Here is an 18,992-nt window from a genome sequence, read left to right on the forward strand (position 1 = left end):
TTTTATAATGGAATGATCTTAAAGGAATCTATGTAGTTTTTAAATCATTTGTCCATGGAAATATTTACAAGATCTCTCTTGTCCCAGGTCACACTGCTATGGAATGAGAATTCTGGTCTAAAAAAAATTTTTTAAAAATAAGCCATTTAGCCCCATATGTTTTCAAATTGGCTAAATTTGGAACATTTACACCACTCATTCTAGACACTAAGAAGATTAAAGCAGTTTAAGGGTGCATTCACACGAGCTATGCCCGAAGTGAGGACATACCGTCGTGTGCTAGAGAGGAGGATGTGGCCCCTCCTCCCTTCATAGGAAAAAGCGGCGCACGGCCGCGCTCCAGTGGAAAGAGAGCATGTTCTATCTTTTCCTGGTGTACGGTGCGGAACGGTGCCACACGTGTTTGGGGACGTATATGCGGCCGGAGATTTGCGGCGTCATGTACATCCCCGCAAACTTGCGTGTGAATGAACCCTAAGTCTATTTTACAAGCTGCATCCTACTCAAAGGGTCCTGTTGCAAATTTTTGAAGGGAAACGGTCATCGGGGTTTTTTTTTTCCCCCCCTGCAATTTAATTGGGCAGGTTCCAATAACATTTTTAGTACCGTTTTCCCAACCACCTGCTATAATAACCATTTCTTGGTTCATTCACTTAGAGAACATCTGCCATCAGTTTTACTGATTGGAAGACTGACCAAACTTGCATGCTCCTTCAATTTCAAGTACTTGGCAGCGTTTTTCTTATGTAATTGAACTGACACATTTTTGTATTTAAAAAAAAAAAAAAAAAAAAAAAAAGCCCTTTGAAAAACATGGAAATGAACCAAAGGCACTCCAGCCTACGTCACTGGAGCGCCTCATTGTATATGCACAACCCAACGCCTGGGGCCTGGGACGTCCTGATCGGAGGGCGGGACCAAGTTTAAATTCAAGAGTGAGGGACTTGCATATATAATCTGATGGTGGAGCTAAGAGGCGCTCCCTTGACGCCGGTTGCAGTGCCTTCGGCTCATTTACATGTTTTTTTTACAATAATGTGGCTTTGCATAAGAAAAATTGTGAATATGAAGAAACTTGTAAATTTGATGATGGATGCCTCTTAAAGTAGAGTAGCAGTCTACATGGCTGCTTCCCAGCAAAGCCCACTAAGTCATATGGGCGTCTGTTGGAAAAAAACGGGTCTCTTTTTTTTCTCCTTTCGGCCTACGTTAAATGACTGCTCCAAGTAAATCTTGCACGGCCTACTCCTTCGGTCTATCATTTGTAGTGAACTTCCTTGCATTCACTGCACATGCAAAGATTCACTTGGCTGGTCGCAGAGAGTGAGCCAAGTATGATACCAAATTTTTTATACAGTTGTGGACCCACTCGCTGCCTTGTGACTGGCAGAGTGAAATGATGCCTGAGTAGTGAGTGAGGATGGCTTGACAACTACCCGCTATGTATGACCTGTTGCAGGGGCTGAACATGCAATTGCCAGTTTTGTTTGCAGTTGTCAGTTGACGTAGGCAGAAGGGAGGAGGGAGAGTTGGGAGGCCGTCTGTGAGGATGCCAATGGACACCCACGTATGGCAGGAAGCCAGGTAATACTGTTTAGGTGAATTTTGCTCTAGAAATGCAGTTGATGAGGAAATTCATTTCCAAAAAGTACTTTTTCAAGATAAAGGATTTTTCAAACAATTCTCTTTGTAAAATCTGTCAAATACAGGGTCATGATCCGCTATCGGGTGCAGTTTTTTTTTTTTTTTTTTTTTTTTTTACTGATTCAGATGTCGGGCCTTTTCCCTCAACAAAATTTAGGCTAGGTTTCCACATATCCACCAAATTGTATATGAAGCTTCCTTGGATACGACCACCTCACATTTTGGCAGCGGTGGCCAGACATGCGCTATTGAGTCCTGACTGACCTCCTGGCTTCAGCGTTCATTACCACAGGATGGCTGTCCAGGATCAATGGCTGTGGGACCTGCAGTATCTCCTCGGACATTTAATATTCAGAAACTTTTTGTTTACTTGTGCAATCACTCCAGCATAGGTGGTCGTATCCAAGGACACAGTCTAGTCTTGTTGCTACGGGGCCATATAACTACATTTATGAAAAATTATCTTCACACAGGTAAAAAAATTTTAATAACATCTAATTGAAGAAATGTTTATATATGGCAGATTAACCCCTTCGCGCACCCTGACGTGATACTACGCCATAGGATGTGGGTCGTTCCCGCACCTTGACGTAGTATCACGTCATGGCTATCACGTCACGGTACGCGGTAGCCGGGATCCCGCAGTAACAGCCAGGATCGCAACTATCGCGATCCCGGCTGTTTAACCCTATAGACGCCGCGGTCATTGTGACCGCAGCGTCTATGGTGAATCGCCGCGACGATCGGCACCCTCCGTGCATGGCACGGAGGTGCCGATCATTGCCATGGCAACCCTGAAGCCCGATAAGGACCCCAGGGTTGCCTTTACTAGAAGCCTGTTAGGATCGTGCTGTAAGCATGATCTAACAGTGCTGATGTCCGCCTATGCAGAATGCATAGGCTGACTATGTAATATGCTGCAATACATTAGTATTGCAGTATATTACAATGAACAAGTGATCAAATGATCACTTGTTCATGTCCCACCCTGGGACAAAATAAAACGGTAAAAAAAAAGTTTAAAAAAAAAAAGTGCAATTAAAAAAAAATTATTAAAAAAGAATAAAAGTCCCTTGATGTCCCATCCCATGCAATAATACAATAAAACATAAAGTGAAAAGCACCAAAAAAACACAACATATTACGTTACAACCCGTACAATAAAATAAAATGGTCACTGAACCTGTACGGTGAACGGCGTAAAAAAAACACAAAAAAAAGTAAAATTTACCCTGACATGATACCAAGAATAAGTACAGCTTGTCCCGCAAAAAATAAGCTATAAACCAGCTCTGTAAACAAAAAAATATAAATGTTCTGCCCATTGTTGGGCATGGCGATACAAAAACAAGCAAATTTCTCACTGCAAAACAAGTTAACCATAAAAAAGCCATATAAATGGGGTATCGCCGTAATCGTGATGACCCGTAGAATAAAGATAACACATTATTTTTATGGTATGGTGAACGTCCGGCAGAAAAAAATGCTAAAAACCATAAACAAGAATCAATGATTTTTTTTTAACCACCACCAAGAAAGAGTTAATAAAATCTGATTATTAGCTATTGATCCCCCCCAAACCCCCCCCCCCCCCGTAAATGATTTACTTGAAAAGTGGATCTCATCCACAAAAAAATAATCTCCCATATGTCCAAATTACAAAAATAAACATTTTATAGCCTGTAAGATGTGACATTGCAGATCTGCTCTGAATGGCGCAGCTTCCCTTCTATGCCCGGCCGTGCGTCCATACAGCAGTCACCACCACATATGGGGCATCCTCATACTCGGGAGAAATTGGGTATCAGGCTCTGTGGAGTTGGTCATTTAATACTTTGTAACGGTTTAATTTTTGGCCAAAATTAATACATTGTCTAAAAAAATTACAGCTTGTAAATTACACCTCCATATTGTTTTAACCCATGTGAAGCATCTAAAGGGTTAACACACTTCTTAAAGTTGATTTTTTTTTACACATTGAGGGGTGTAGTTTCTAAAATGGCGTGATACATGGGGTTTTACTGCTGTTTAGGCCTCTCAAAGTCAGTTAAAGCTGAGCATGTGCCTCTAAATAAGGGTTTTGACGTTTTTCATAAAAATGAGAAAAATTGCACTCAAAATTCTGAACCTCCTAACAACCTAGAAAAGAGAGAGGCTGCATAAAACCCTGTGCCGATATAAAGTAGATATTCGGGAGATGTTAGTTATAAAGTTACTAGGGTGCTATGACTATCTGCCTGAAAAGCAGAAAATTTTGAACTTTGAAAATGAATAATTTTCAGAAATTTTTGCCAAATTTACATTTTTTTCATAACTAAACACAAAAGATATCATCAAAATGTTTCTATTACTTTGTTTTACCGTCACACATTGTACTTCAATCTCAAAATCCCCTGGATATGTTAAAGCGTCGCGAAGTTATAACCCCCTATAACAGTGGTGGCGAACCTATGGCACGGGTGCCAGAGGTGGCACTAAGAGCCCTCTCTATGGGCACCCGTGCCCTCACCCCACCGCATACTCCGCCAGACAGGACTAAAGGCCTCTTAAAGTCCCAGGCAGCTCAGGACCCTAGAAGAAAGCTACAATGATAACCAAAGCTTTTTCTCCTTCTTTCTACTGTATTGGTGTCCTCAGGTGCCTATACAATTTAAACCTGTGACAGAGCCGGGAGTAATAAGTTACTGCTTAAATTGTCGCATCGGCACTTTGCGAAAAATATGTAAGTTTTGGATGTAGTTTGGGCACTCGGTGTCTAAATGGTTTGCCATCACTGCCCTATAATGACACAGGGCAAATTTAAAATATCAGGCCTGGTCCTAAAGGTCTAAAATGGCATAGACACGAAGGGGTTAATGAAACTGAATGTGAATGCCCAGACGAGAATACCCCTTTAAGGAACATGCTCTAGTTTCTTAATGTCTGACTTTTGATCCATGAGTTGAAGATGATGTATTGAATATCCTTGTTTATAAATTTTCCGCTGCTTATTTATTTATTTAACTTTTTTCAAGGTTTTTGGACTCGAAGCATAAAAACCATTACAAGATCTACAATCTGTGAGTATTTTTTTTGGTGTTGCCTCCTTTTTTTTTTTTTCTAAGCGCCACAAGTAGGAATAATAGCATTCTGGGTGAAAGTGGGCCGCCTTTTAATTTCTCCAGAGCGACTCTCTGGGTATTGTCTTACAGTCTTGCATGCCTGAAACAATTAGTTGGAGGGGCCTAATGGAGAGTTGTGTCGCGGTGGTGGAGTGATGAGGTTAGATGGAATTTTGGCAAGCGTTCACGTTACATGATCTACTTTTAAATGACTTGGATGTTCGCCCACTCCATGGCTTGTGACCACGTGTTGAATTGGGAATAAATTATATAGACGGTGTGTTTCAGCTTGTAGACTTTGGGAAGCTTGCTTGAAAGTCACACAAATGATCCTCTACTCCTGAACTGTGAAGAAAGTTCTGTATGGAATGAGATGCCTTGTATGAAGAGAACTTCCCATATTGTCCCATCACAACTTGTCAGCTGTTTGCTAGTAGACTCTAAAGGATTGTGTTGGGATTTTGATCTAAGTAAAAAAAAAAAAAAACTCCTCTTTTTAAAATTAAAAAAAAAAATATTTAGGTTTCCAAAGGGCAGCCATATTGGCGGCACACCCTTCCTGCATTGTCTGTATAGACAGTACAACAGGGTGTGTGCATTGTGACTGCTGACAGTAATTGGAGTCATTTGATGCCAAAATGCCCTTTGTGGTTTGCAAGAAGTGATGGGCGTAAAGTTGCCTCTTTAAGGGGAGGGAGAGGGTCACACAGACATATGTGTGCTGTACAGAACTTTCCCTAGAATAAGGATTCTTCTGTAGAGACAAGATGACAAGTCAGATGAAGAGAACCCCAATACCTGCACAAACCATGGTCACATGTGGGACTTTCTCTGAAAGAAAATGGCCACGTTATTCATCTACCCCAGAGTGCAGCCATCATATAAATAATGCACATGCTCCACCACTCCCCCATTCACTTCTACTGAACTGCATGTGTTAGTGAATGCACCAGCACTTCATTTATATGGGGCACTTCAAGACCCTTCAAGATCACTGGGAGTTCTAGCCAGCAAGACCCACAATAGTCACACTAATCCTTTATCCAGAGGATAAGGGATTCATTCATGGTAGGAAACTGCTTTAAAAGGGAACCTGTCAGCAGAAATTGTCCTAATAAACCATTATCAGTATGTTGCCCAGCAGCTAAACATCCAGATTTTATAAAATCAAGGAGGCAGAGATTTTAACACTGAAGTCAAGCTCTCTTCCTCAGAAAGCCCATTTTACTGTAATTGATGGTCCTGCATCCAGAGACCTCACTAACCAGATCTCCTGAAGTCTGATGCATGATGTTAATCACAGGGGAGGAGCCGTTCAGAGCCCCCCACCTTGGCTTCAGTGTTAAACACTCCGCCTCCTTGACGTTATACAAGCAATTTGCACCTTGCGTCAGTTAATTGCTGATGACAGGCTCCCTTTATTACCGTGACGTTTAATTCTTCTAAATTGTAGGTGTTTCCAGAACGAGTTTTCCTTTAACTCTGTTGTAATATTGTGCCCTAAAGTTCTATAGGCTTGCTATGATGTAGAGGTTTTCCCCTTCAGCTCTCTCATATTGATGGTGACACTAGATATGTCGCCCATAGTCCCATTTTCCGTAGCCTTCATTCTATAGCGCATTTTCCATCTGAGGAGCCAATACTGACTTCATGAGGCTTGTGCACTAAGAGCTGTCCAGGATCAATGGCTGAGGTCTTAATTGCATATCTCTTTAAATAATGCAGAAAAATGTGGCCGCCAGTAGCAAGCTTCACAATTGAGGGAATTAGACCTTCTTCTGTTACTAAGTAGATTTAGGTTGATTTCCAGATTGACGATCCTTTAGTGTAATGGAGCCTTATTTGATTTTGCTGACTGTATGTTGCTATTAGTATGGTCAGGTCCACTGCATAGTTATCTTGTATAGCTTATTAATATGTATCTAACCTGTTTTATGCTTGACTTGTAGATGTGCTGAAAGACATTATGATACCAACAAATTTAGCTGCAGAGGTAAGTCATGGGACAAATAAATCCTTATTCTACATTAACATGTCAGAGGATGCACTGTATCTCAACATCTGCGCTTAGGGATGGTGAACTACAGAACATCGAAACTATAATTGAGGGATCTACTAAGTCTGCATTTTATCCTCTGTGCACAGAAGGGGTTTTAACAACCTGAGCGGTAAGGGTCTTACTACTGGGACTGGGGGTCCCGTTCTCACTAAAGGGTGAAGTAACAGGTTGTAAATGTGTCCTGCTGCTCCATTTATTACTATGGGGTGTGGAATAGCTGGGCACAGCATTCTGGTATCTCTAGCACTCACATTCACTGTCTGAGAGTGCAGGAGGTAGCTTAGCTATGTGCTTGGCAATTTCTGACCTTTTCATAGATTTCCATCCCCAAACTTGTGTATAGGGGCCAACATGCAAACCTGCAAGAGGTAAAGATATATATATATATATATTTTATTCTAAAATATGATATAATTGAATGCCTTGGCTTAGAATATAAGGTTGAAGTTTAGAAAGGAAAATCTATGTGGTGTAGACGGAATTTTATTCTGGAATTTTTTTTGTAGATCCAATGTCTATCTTCCCTGATGACATCTTATATGTAGTTAAGACTAGTCAGATGGTCTTCTAGAATTTCCCTCTTTTAATCATTCCAAGTAAGGTTAGTCATTGGGGGACAACAATGTTCTAGTGCTGAGTATGACGTGGCCCCCACTACTCTATTGCTGCCAGATGCTCTTGATGTAACCAGCCTCTGGCTTCTCGAGGTGTAGGTCTATGCCAGGTATAGTGTATTTAATAAGGTTTATAATTGTTGGGTGTGCGCGGGATAACACGCCACGCTCAGGTGGAGTGCAGGTGGCATCGAGGGGGAAATCTTTTTCTGGCGCTTCACTAGCAGTTGCAAATATTTCAGGACTTGATCATGTCCTGATAAATCTCCCCCATTGCCCCTTGCAGGGTTTGGTAACTCTGCAGTGATAAAGCAAAGCAGCATAGACATGGCAGGGGCCTAGCTTCATACAGATGTAGTAATTTTTTTATATATTGCATTACTGCTGTATTACATGCCTGCATTTATTTGTATGTCTCGGCGTTTCTTTCTTTGCCTTTTATAGATATTTGTGTAAGTGGTTTACCTGTTGGAACTTAAACATCTGTACCTTTGCTCTTCCCCCACAGTTGCACAATATCCTTTTGAAGACCACAATCCACCACAGTTAGAACTAATCAAACCATTTTGTGAAGATCTCGACCAATGGCTAAGTGAAAATGACAATGTAGCAGCGATCCACTGTAAAGCTGGAAAAGGCCGTACAGGAGTCATGATTTGTGCTTATTTGCTACATCGAGGCAAGTTTCTAAAGGCACAAGAAGCATTAGATTTTTATGGAGAAGTCCGGACCCGAGACAAGAAGGTGAGTGACATTGCACTGATTCATGTGAGTTCATAGAGATTAAAGGAGGCGATGCAGTTTAGGCACTGAATGCTTCCTACAATCTCTCCACCATACACTTGGCAGGCACAACCGAAATCAAGTCTAACGTGAATGATCAGCTTAAGTCATCTTAAAGAATATCAAATGAATAGCTTGTAGTTGTGGACTTGTGTTCATGTCGCAAGACTTCTATAGTTAGACTTTGTTCACATTTGTGTCCTGTCTCCATAATAGAAACGGAACAATGAAAATAACGGAATTGCTAGATGTTAAAAATGCTCCAAATAATATTTCTAGCCTCCTTGAATTTGCCAGATGAATCTTTCCTGCCTGCAGCTTTCATCCATTATATTTGATGGAATCTGTAACTGGGTCCGCATCCTACGTGCTTGAACTTGGCCCAAGTACCCCTACAGCCTGGTTAAAATTGTACTGCGTGATGGCTGTATTTCCTGAACTGAACACGGGTACGAAGCCTGGACTCATGATATAAGGAGACCCTGTGTCCCTTTCTGATTAGTTAACCATAATCATGTTTCAGTCTATGGTCTTGACGGGAAACGGAGACAAATCACATGACAGACCCGAACTCTGTGCTGGGTTCAGGTCTCCAGGCTGTTTTTAAGATGATCTCAATTTTTATTACTCATCCACTAGCATACAAAGACATGAAACATAAACACATTGTACATATATTACAACAGATACACAATACTTTACAAAATACAGTTGTTAAAATGACATTATACATTTTAATTTACCAAAATCTTTAAATTTACTACCTCAAACCCACCCACCAACAACCCAGGCTGAGAAAAGAGAAAAAAAAACTGCCTATAAATCATTCCCACAACCCCTCCCATTTCCTTAATAAGTTTTCCTAAACTTTCATAAGATTTACCTTTCCACTAAACTTTACCATTCAGAAACGGAAGGTGGGTTAAATGCCTTCCAGTTCCGAACTATGAGCAACCTGGCCAAAAAATAAACCTTTCTTGCGGAACCCAAGCTTCTTGGTTATAAATGATTCAAGGAGTCCCTGCTTCCCACTTTGGTTCCCTGGGGAAACAGGGACTCCTTGCTTTTTTAATGTGTAGCTTACAAGTTCATTCAGAGAAATCTGGCCAAACGCAGTCTGAGATTCATGGAGCAAGCATGGTCATATGTGTACAAGATGTCTGAAAGCTTACTGCACGCACTTCCCACTTTTCTTTTGAACTCTTTGCTTTAAAATTTTCCTCTTTTATGTCTAGGGTGTGACAATTCCCAGCCAAAGGCGATATGTCTATTACTACAGCTACTTGTTAAAAAACAATTTGGATTACCGACCAGTGGCACTTCTGTTTCACAAAATGATGTTTGAGACTATTCCAATGTTCAGCGGAGGCACTTGCAGTAAGTATGACCTCCTTATCTCTTGAATTACACTCGGGTTACCTTTTATCTAATCTGCAGGACATTTCTGAAATCTTTTTATTTCTGGGACTGTTAATGTGGCAGAAGTTCCCTCCAGTAACTTGGATGCTTTCTTGTTCTACCACAGTTATTGAATGGGAGCAATGTGCTGGGGAGACATTAACTGGTATGGTTCTTCCAGTTTGATACTGGTTTTAGAATCTTATTTTGCAAAAAATGTAAAATAAGGGCATAGAAGGCTGTTCAAGTAGACAGTCTGGGGAAGTTCTGATAGACATATAAAGCGGTTGTCCACTGCAGCAAATAATTGTCATGAAAAGTTCTACAATTTTGTTTACTTCCTGTGGATAGCGCCGGTCCCTGGTCATGTGATGTGACACGGGTGCACTCCTCGTTGCATTAGAGTAATCAGAGCCTTGTGATACATTTACCTATGTGACCTCACCTGACCAGGGACCAATTTATAGTCACCGAATGTAAACAATGAAGCTTCCTATAGAATGATGGCAATCTACAGATCGCAGAGATCTAGAGAACCATAAGGAATAGAAACATGGGTGATTTATCAGGGCCAATTTTCTGGTGTACAAGCCTTGAAATAATTGCAATTATCATTGAACAGTCGGTAATTGCGATTATTTCCCCCTATACGCCATCTCCATTCCAAGGGGGCATGAAGAGTGGTTCGTCTGCTGGACTGGACTGGCGCAGGGCTGCAATGAAATCCAAAATTTGAGTACAATGCCCAGAGAAGTATCCCGATTACTGATTCCGATACAATACTTTAAAGAAAACAAAGTATTATCTGAATTCAACATTGAGTGCGGTCGCACTGTGTTTAGAAACGCAATGCAAATGTCTGAGCTCAGCCAAATTGTGTTTCCATTGAGATGCATACATTCAGTATTGATCAACCAGCATTCTGCAAGAGTGTTTTTAATGAGTTATATGTATTGTGAAGGTTGTCCTTATAATAATAAATGTACAATTTATTTTGTTAATTTTTAGACCATTTAACAATTACTGTATGTACTCGAGGCACCTAATTTTAACACAAAATACTAGGAAAACTTAATGACTCTAGTATAAGCCTAGGGTGGGAAATTCATTTGTCACAGCTTCCCCAGTATATAGCCAGCAGCCCCCTGCCCAGCCAAAAAAACCGACTTTTTCAACCGCCCCCCCCCCCCCCCCCCCCCAGGTCCTCTTCTGTCTTTGGCTCCCTGCATGGTCCCGTTGCATAACTATGAATTTAGTCGCTTTGTGACATCCTAGTGTGTGGCGATTGCGCGAGCGCACTATATGATGTCGGCAAGCGGTTGACGTCATGGTGTGTGCACCTGGGCTGCGCATGGAGCTGAAGATGGAAGGGGAGCTGCAGGGGGCGCCAGAAAGGTCAGTACTGAGTTTGCTTATACTCGAGTGAATGGAAAAAAAAGTTTGGGTTTCTCGGCTTATACTTGAGTATATACTGTAATTGTATGTTTAAAAAAAATATATTATAGTGATAGATCTCTCAGGAGATGTATCTCTATGTACCAGTACATTGAGCTTGAATAACAGTAACTTTATGGAAGCTACTATTTACTTTATGGTAGAAAAAGTCCAGTAAGACCATAGTCTAGTGGGTAGAGGCGCTGTATCTCTGGCAGGTAGAGGATGCAGGTTGTGAGTTCAAATCCCATCTCGGGGGGGGGGGGGAATAATTGACTACCTGGAAATCCTCTTCGTTTGGGGAATCCCTGGGAGACGCATCTATACAAAGGATTCCCCAACTAATTTATGTCTCCTCTGGGGAATCCCCAGGCAGATACTAGGAGTCTGTAGAACAGCACAAGTCAACCAGTACCTAAAGTTACAGAAACCATGTACTGGATTTTTCTGAGTTTGAAAGTATCGAACAAGTAGCGAGGTTTCCATACATCGCACAACCCTAGTGTAGAAATAGATGCTGTACAGCTTAGCCGACAGATACATCAAGACGCCAGAAGATGTATCCGGCAGCTCCGGCGGTGCAGGGATCCGCCAGCGAATGATAAATCTCCCGAGAAAATATATTGGAAGATGAACTTCATTAGATGAGCAATATCAATTTGCTGAAAGTGGACAACCCCTTTAAGCTGGGATGTGAAAGTGAAGTCTCCTATGGTGTTACATAGCAAAGAATTGGGGAAATGTGTGAAAGGTTTAGATTAGAGATTTCACTATTAATAATGGCTTTTCTTCGTTTTCCTGTTGTACTTCACCACAGACCCTCTCTGTACCATTGTCCCAATTCTGCACACTGTTGAGGTTTTTCTCTGCCTCGGTCTTGTGCTCTGGGTTTACCGCCTCCACCCTTCCTGTTCTCAATATCTCAGGCATTTTGGTTTGGTGCACCTGAATAGTGTGACCTAACCCTGGACTGAACTCCTGTTTCTGATTATTTGCTGCTCATTAAGTGGCTTAAAACATTAACCCCCTAAGGACTAAACCTATTTTGACCTTTTATGGACCTTTTTCAAATCTGGCATGCGTCAATTTAAATTGTATTAACTTTGGATGACTTTAATATACCAAGTTGATTCTGTGATATATATTTTTTTTTTCGTTGACACATTGTACTTCATATAAATTGAGAGACTTGACTGATAGATTATGAATTTATTTTTAAACTTTGAACTCTTATTTTTGAACAAATATTCATGCCTCAAAAATGACTTAAATAAAAGCTGTTCCATTTACCTCTACGGCTCCCATTCCCCCTATGCTGCCATTCATCTCTGCCGTCCTCTTGTTTGTATACACAGGCCGGCGATACAGTCGCAAAGCCGCATAGCTACATGCTTTTTTTCATTCCTAGAGAACACCTTCGATGCTTTACATGAATGGCGATATTGCCTATATTGCTGCGTTTTTCTAGGACATTGCTTAAGTTATGTCCTATTCTTCATGCACCATGTCACAGAGCAGGAGAAACTGGAACTGGTTGTACATGGTGTCCTATTTGCAGGCAGTACGTTATAGAGGAGGAGCTGAGTAGATTGTACATGGCGTTTTTATTTTTAGGCAGCATATTGAGTTGGGTGTTCCTAATTCATGATTGACAGCTTTTCTTATAAGATATTACATGATGGCTATCGATTACTGTTTAAAACGTTAGCCCCGAATAAGACAGAACTGCATGTGCAGTGTGACGGCTTCATTAAATAATTTTTGATTTTGGCTTTATGTATTATAAAATTATTTCCTTACATTTTTTTTTTTTTATCATCTCCAATATTTTCCTTCCACAGATCCCCAGTTCGTCATCTATCAGCTGAAGGTTAAGATATTTACATCCTCCACAGGACCGACAAGGCGTGAGGAGAAATACATGTATTTTGATTTCCCGCAGCCTCTTCCTGTTTGTGGGGACATCAAGGTTGAGTTTTTCCATAAACAGAACAAGATGATGAAAAAGGTTTGTGATTTAGTTGGCTAGTTCTTGTTATGTGAGGCTCATAATGCTCACCCCCCCTCTACATGTGCCCAATCTCCAATGTCCTCCCTGTAACACTTAGTAAACTTGAGATCGTGGTCAACAATTCCCTTTTCATTCAACATGGGAATTAAGACTAAACCAACGCTACTCAGTAGTGGAGATCAGCAACTAGCCTTTGGCAGCCATGTACATGATTGTGCTAAGGATCATACTAAATCATTACTGAAGTCCAAATCAAAGCTGCCAGATGTACAAAATGCTTATGTAGCACATTGACAATAAATTGTATATCCTGTGTGTGTCATATTTGGTCCATAGTGATCTGCTAGTTGTTGCTATAACTATTAATACCTACTAGCAGTTACTAATAGGTAACAGCAATAGGTGCAGCAACACAGACGACTGCCCACTGGAATAATCCATTAACTTAGAGGGGTCTGCCACCATTTACTATGTTAAGTAGAAGTCATCCAGATAGTACTTACCTTGGTAAGGTTTACAGCCAATGGGAGTGGGGCTTCCTGTGACGTCCCGTGTACTACTGACTTTTGGCAGATTGAGAGAACCATGCAGGCATTGTACACACCACAAATGTCCTTGCAGGGCACCCACCATCACTGGAAAACCCGAGCCCTGCAGGGTCACATGACACACAAACCTTACTAGGGTAATTACAATATGTATGACCCTATCAGGCTTTTGTAGTTGGCCTAGTAAAGTTTTGTTATAGTGGCCAACCCCTTACAGCAAGCCTCTCGGCTGTATGTACTAATGGGCGTTTTCTTGGGATAAGGGGTAAATTACCCTAATGCAGGCAACCCATGAAGCAAGTACAGCTATAATGAAGTCGAATGTGCACAGGACATGACCGGTCCTGTGCTGCAGGAATTGATGATGGTCATTTTGATTTATAATCTTTATATAGCTCCATTACATTGATGGGAATTAAAGAATTCAAACAAATGTTTTTACGATAAAATTTATAAAATTGTCTAATATACTTTCTGTATCCATTCCTCTTTGCTTGGTGTCATTTAGTATGAAGCTTCTGTGTTTACTTCCAGTGGATAGAAATCTGCCCTTGGTCACACAGGTGAGCGCACTTATGTGACCATGGGCAGATTTCTATCTACTGGAAGCAAACATAGGAGCTTTCTTCTGACTGTCAGAGATCTAGAAAACTGAGGAATTGCTACAGAAAGTGTATTGGAAAATTCTATAACTTTCTATCATAAAAACAAACTTAATTTGCTGAAATGTGAACACCCCTTTAAGAAACCTCTTGTCCGTTGCCCTAATGTGAATCGGGCCACCTGTAAACCTAATTGGTGTAAATTACATTTGCTTATCAGTTTTATATTTGGTCCCACAAGCTCCAAAGTGGATTAAATATTTACATGGCACCTGCTTACAAGCACATGGTGTGAAACTGATCCAAGTCCTAGCTGAAGAGTGACCTCTGACTCGTGACTAAATAATTGTTCTGATGACCTTAATCTACAGGTCATATCGGCACCAAAATAGCCTCCAATGTAGGAATCATGGGACACGGCAGGCGTTCATCCTGCACTGGAGTGTGTCCTGTTTTATGGATGTAGTACACTGCCATGTATAGGACTCCGAACATCATAGTGATGTGATACAAATAGCCCAGAACTATATCAAGACTGACCATGGTTTGTCTGAAACCCTCAGGTATAATTTTCTGAAGTGGAAGAATCTGCCATAGGCCACCCAGCAGGCGTTTATCATAGTGCTCATTAGTCATTGTTACCTTTCCTCTGCTGTATTTATGTGTAGCATTCGGTACTGTATGGGGATAAACAAATTTCCATGCAGTTGGCATCTTCTATATTTCATTAATGGATCTTATAAACATTTAAACCCTTCTGCTGATGGTGGGGGTGCCAGCTGTCATAATGACAAATTTCAGAAGCTGCTTCTCAGTGAGTGATGACTGCTTGAATGGTTAATGGCTCAAACCTTAGAGGACCTGTCACCAGATGTTGCCTGCTGATAAAGGGTTACAAGTCCTCCCTATATCACCTACAATTAGCTGCCAGTGGGGCCCTGTACTTTAATTACAGCAATTTTCTGATGTGCGAATTAGCTTTTCTGACTCCTCTCTGGCAGCCTGAGAGAAGTTGGATACCATTGAACCCCGCCCCCTTATTGTGACTGACAGCTGTCTTTCTTCAAATCCCTGTTCTGCCTCCTACTTGGGGACTGTCTGCTAATATTCAACTACAGACATATAAATCTATGTACAGATGGGAAAGATTGCGTCAATCTTACATGGTGCCTTGTGTTACATTCATGACATGTGACTAGTGACGACATTGCAGGTCCTTTAGCCTTCTAACATAGCAAACTGTACACCATGTATGTGATTACATGAAATCACAGCTGCCTCCATGGAGGAGAAAGAGAAGAGTAGAAGTCCGTGGAGGCTGCTGTGTCTTCTTGTGGTCAGATACATACATGGGGAACAGTTTGCTGTAAGGAAGCTTATGTACCTGTGATGTCACTCTGGTTACATGACATGAACTGTGACCAGTAAGAAAAACTTAAAGCATGGGGAGGATTAGATGGGAGGGGCCGTTCAGGCAGGACACTCCCCCTCTGATGCCAGATAATAAAAGATAAAAGGGGATTTCTGTGCATGTAAGCGAAACAATTTTTAGCTAAAAGGGCTCACTCTGCAAATGTGGTGACAGGTTTCCTTTAAGAGAACCTTTGGTCATGAGTTGGCTACATTATGTACAGCAATCTCTAAAATTCAGTGTTAATTTTTGCACGTAAAGCAAACCTGTTACCAGGAATGTAATCTTCAGCTGGTGACAGGTTCCTATAGCCTAAGCTGTGCTGATTTTAAAAAATCCACATGTACATTGAGCATGCAGAGAAGTTTTATAAAGTGGTGACAGTAGTCAGAATGCTGACATAAGCTATTTTCAAATCTGCATAGGCTATTGGAACCTGTCACCAGCTAAAAATGTAATTCCATAGATTTGTATGCACACAACCCGCCAGTATAGGAAAAGGACGACTGCACTAACCTCGCTGCGGAGATGTGCATGGCTCCCAGCGTGTGCAACCTGGCTCACATCATCATGTAATAACCACTGAAATGCCAGCACTGGTTTTTGGGATTGTACTGATATATCCAGCTCATGCCCTGTTTTCCTTCTCTTTTCTTAGGACAAGATGTTTCACTTTTGGGTAAATACATTCTTTATACCTGGTCCTGAAGAATATTCGGAGAAAGTAGAGAATGGAACGTTACTCGGCGTGCAAGAACTTGATGGTATATACAGTACTGAACGTTCAGACAATGACAAGGAATATCTCACCCTCACATTAACGAAAAACGACCTAGATAAAGCTAACAAAGACAAGGCCAACAGATACTTCTCACCAAACTTCAAAGTAAGTCTGCAGGTTTTCATGGTTTCTATGTGCGTTTGGGGGAAGTAAACTAAATGTATAGTAGACCATGAACACTAATGTGAATTGCTTCCTTGATCTTGTACAAATTTACTAGTATATGTAGTCATGATTGCCACAAGACAGAAGCTCCCTGAGGAGTCAGATTCATAGAAACTGCATGAAAATAGTATTGGGAGCAGTGAGTCCCCACCCAGCAGACTAAGGATAGACTGCCTTTAGGCATTGTCAGTTATCCATGGGCTCCTTCCTTCTAAAAATCAACTTTTATAACTATGCTAATTATCCAGAAGGGCTCTAGGGGTGTATATCACAGCCCCTTTTGCGTGGTTGCTTTACAGGCTGTTACCCTGTCACCCCTTTCCTTTGCTCCCTTGGCACTTCCCGCTCCCTCTACCTGATGTAACCTTGCACAGTGTAACAGCCTGTGAGTCTCCTGCATGGAGGGTCTTTCATGCTAATTAGTTTAAAAGTTGCTTTTAGAAAGGAGACATAGGTCCAGACACCGTGGTAATCATCTTATATTCGAGTAAGTGTCCCCGGTTTATCATGCTTGATCTTTTACAGTGTTTATACATTTCCTTTCACACTAACTTTTTGTTCTCTTTAAGGTGAAGTTATTTTTCACGAAAACAGTAGAAGAATCTTCAAATTCAGAGGCAAGCAGTTCCACTTCTGTGACACCGGATGTTAGTGACAATGAACCTGATCATTACCGATATTCTGACACCACTGACTCTGACCCAGAGAATGAACCTTTTGATGAAGATCAGATTACACAAATTACGAAAGTCTGAATATTTTCCTTAATTTTTCCTTTTTTTTTTTTTTTTTTCCATTTCTTTTTTTTTTTTTAAATCGAGGGAATTAAAACCACAGAAAAGACAAACTTGAATAAACTGAAAAGGACCTTTTTAAACGGCGTTGTCAGCCTACCATAGGAGCAATTATTTTCTTTCCTTGACCAATATTGTTTTGCCCCTCTACCCTTACCCCACAGGGTTTTTGGCACTGCTGTCCAGTAAAAAAAAAAAAAAAAAAAAAGCAAAAAGAAAACAAAAATTTCAGAAAAGGTTACGTAGCATTGTTATGTGAATATACTTTTTGTTTCAAAAGGATGTTTAAAGGGAACCTGTCATTTCACAAATACAGCTAGTGACAGGTTCCTATGTAGCCCTATTAACTGACGCCCTTCTTTTAGCTACAAAATTTCTTATCTCCTTATAAATCAACTTTGTTATATTCCGTGGCATCAAAGGGGGCATGTCCTACTCGTTCGGCCACTCCCTTCTACTCCTCCCTATGCCCCATGACTCTTAAGTATTCAGCTCTTCATGTCATGTGACCAGGGTGATGCCATCAAAGGTTTTGTTGCATCTACAACCTCTATCCCATATCTGTATATGATCACATGAAATAACAGCAGCCTCCATGGATTTCTAATCCACCCTATTGTCCATGGAGGCTGCTGTGATTTCATGTGATCAGATACAAACATTGGATGGATATTGCAGATGTAACAGGACCTTAGATGATGTCACTCTGGACACGTGACTTTAAGTGCCCAGTGATGTAACAGAGCTCTCAAGGTTCCACACAGCATCATGTCCTATCAGCGAGACCTGTTTATCAGGAACAAGGAGGCAGGGCAGTGCAGTAACCACTGAATTTGCAGGGCCTCATTGGACTCACTTGGTGGCATTGGACTCTCGCATCAATAAGTTTACAAACTGATTTTTGTAACATTGCAGCCATAGAAAGGAACCATTTAGGGGAGAGGGCAATGCTTTTTAATAGTTTTTAATGAAGTATTTATTTTGGGTGGGTTAATTACAATTACAGGTTCTCTTTAAATCTTAAAATTAGGATAAATAAAGATGGCACTTTCCCATTTAATTCCAGTTTTTTTTTTGTTTCGTTTGTCCCCCTCTTTTTAAGTGTAGCTGTGTATGCATAGTTTTTTATTCCCTTTTTTTAATGCTATTTTCTTTCCCTCTCACCAACTGAAGTTAAATTGTGTGCTTTGTGAAATACAAGGTTCACCTCCTGCCTCTTCACCGCCATTGTGGCAACAGATGACGTTTTTAATCCGGCTAAGAGAATGTTTAAGGGTTTATTTTGTCGAGCGTACGTATTAAACGCGGTGGATAGTGAATATCGAAACCTGAATCTACTTCCAGCTTGATTCATTTACCATCTCGCACTATTACATGCTCCCTCTGTTTCGGCGTGCTGCAGTAAATCCTGAACTTATAAAGGAATTGTCCACTGTCGCTGCTTATTGTTTGTGCTTTTTTATTTTTTTCCCAAAATTTTTTTAAAGCATAATGGTGCTAAAAAAAGGCAGCTATATGGAGCGTTTTTTTTTTTTTTTTTTTTTTTTTTTTTGAGGTACAGGATTGAACCATCCAAATCTTCACTAGCAGGCCCACACCGAGTCCTGAAGCTGACTGGGTCTCATGCAACAGTCGGCATAGCTGCAA

The 18,992-nt window shown here is 40.9% G+C and overlaps 1 protein-coding gene across 2 annotated transcripts in view; it reads left to right on the forward strand.

Moving 5' to 3' along the window:
* PTEN (phosphatase and tensin homolog) overlaps positions 1–18,678 on the forward strand; it is a 33,376-nt gene extending 14,698 nt beyond the window's left edge. For both annotated transcript variants that reach the window (XM_072129584.1, XM_072129585.1), the window contains exons 3-9: positions 4,659–4,703; positions 6,695–6,738; positions 7,927–8,162; positions 9,437–9,578; positions 12,875–13,041; positions 16,264–16,491; positions 17,121–18,678. In XM_072129584.1, coding sequence (XP_071985685.1) covers positions 4,659–4,703; positions 6,695–6,738; positions 7,927–8,162; positions 9,437–9,578; positions 12,875–13,041; positions 16,264–16,491; positions 17,121–17,306 — 1,048 coding nt within the window. In that variant the 3' untranslated portion in view covers positions 17,307–18,678. The remainder of the gene's footprint in view (positions 1–4,658; positions 4,704–6,694; positions 6,739–7,926; positions 8,163–9,436; positions 9,579–12,874; positions 13,042–16,263; positions 16,492–17,120) is intronic.
* Positions 18,679–18,992: the final 314 nt, after the last annotated feature.

This window comes from Engystomops pustulosus, chromosome 11 (genome assembly GCF_040894005.1).
Source record: "Engystomops pustulosus chromosome 11, aEngPut4.maternal, whole genome shotgun sequence".
Classification (NCBI taxonomy): domain Eukaryota; kingdom Metazoa; phylum Chordata; class Amphibia; order Anura; family Leptodactylidae; genus Engystomops; species Engystomops pustulosus.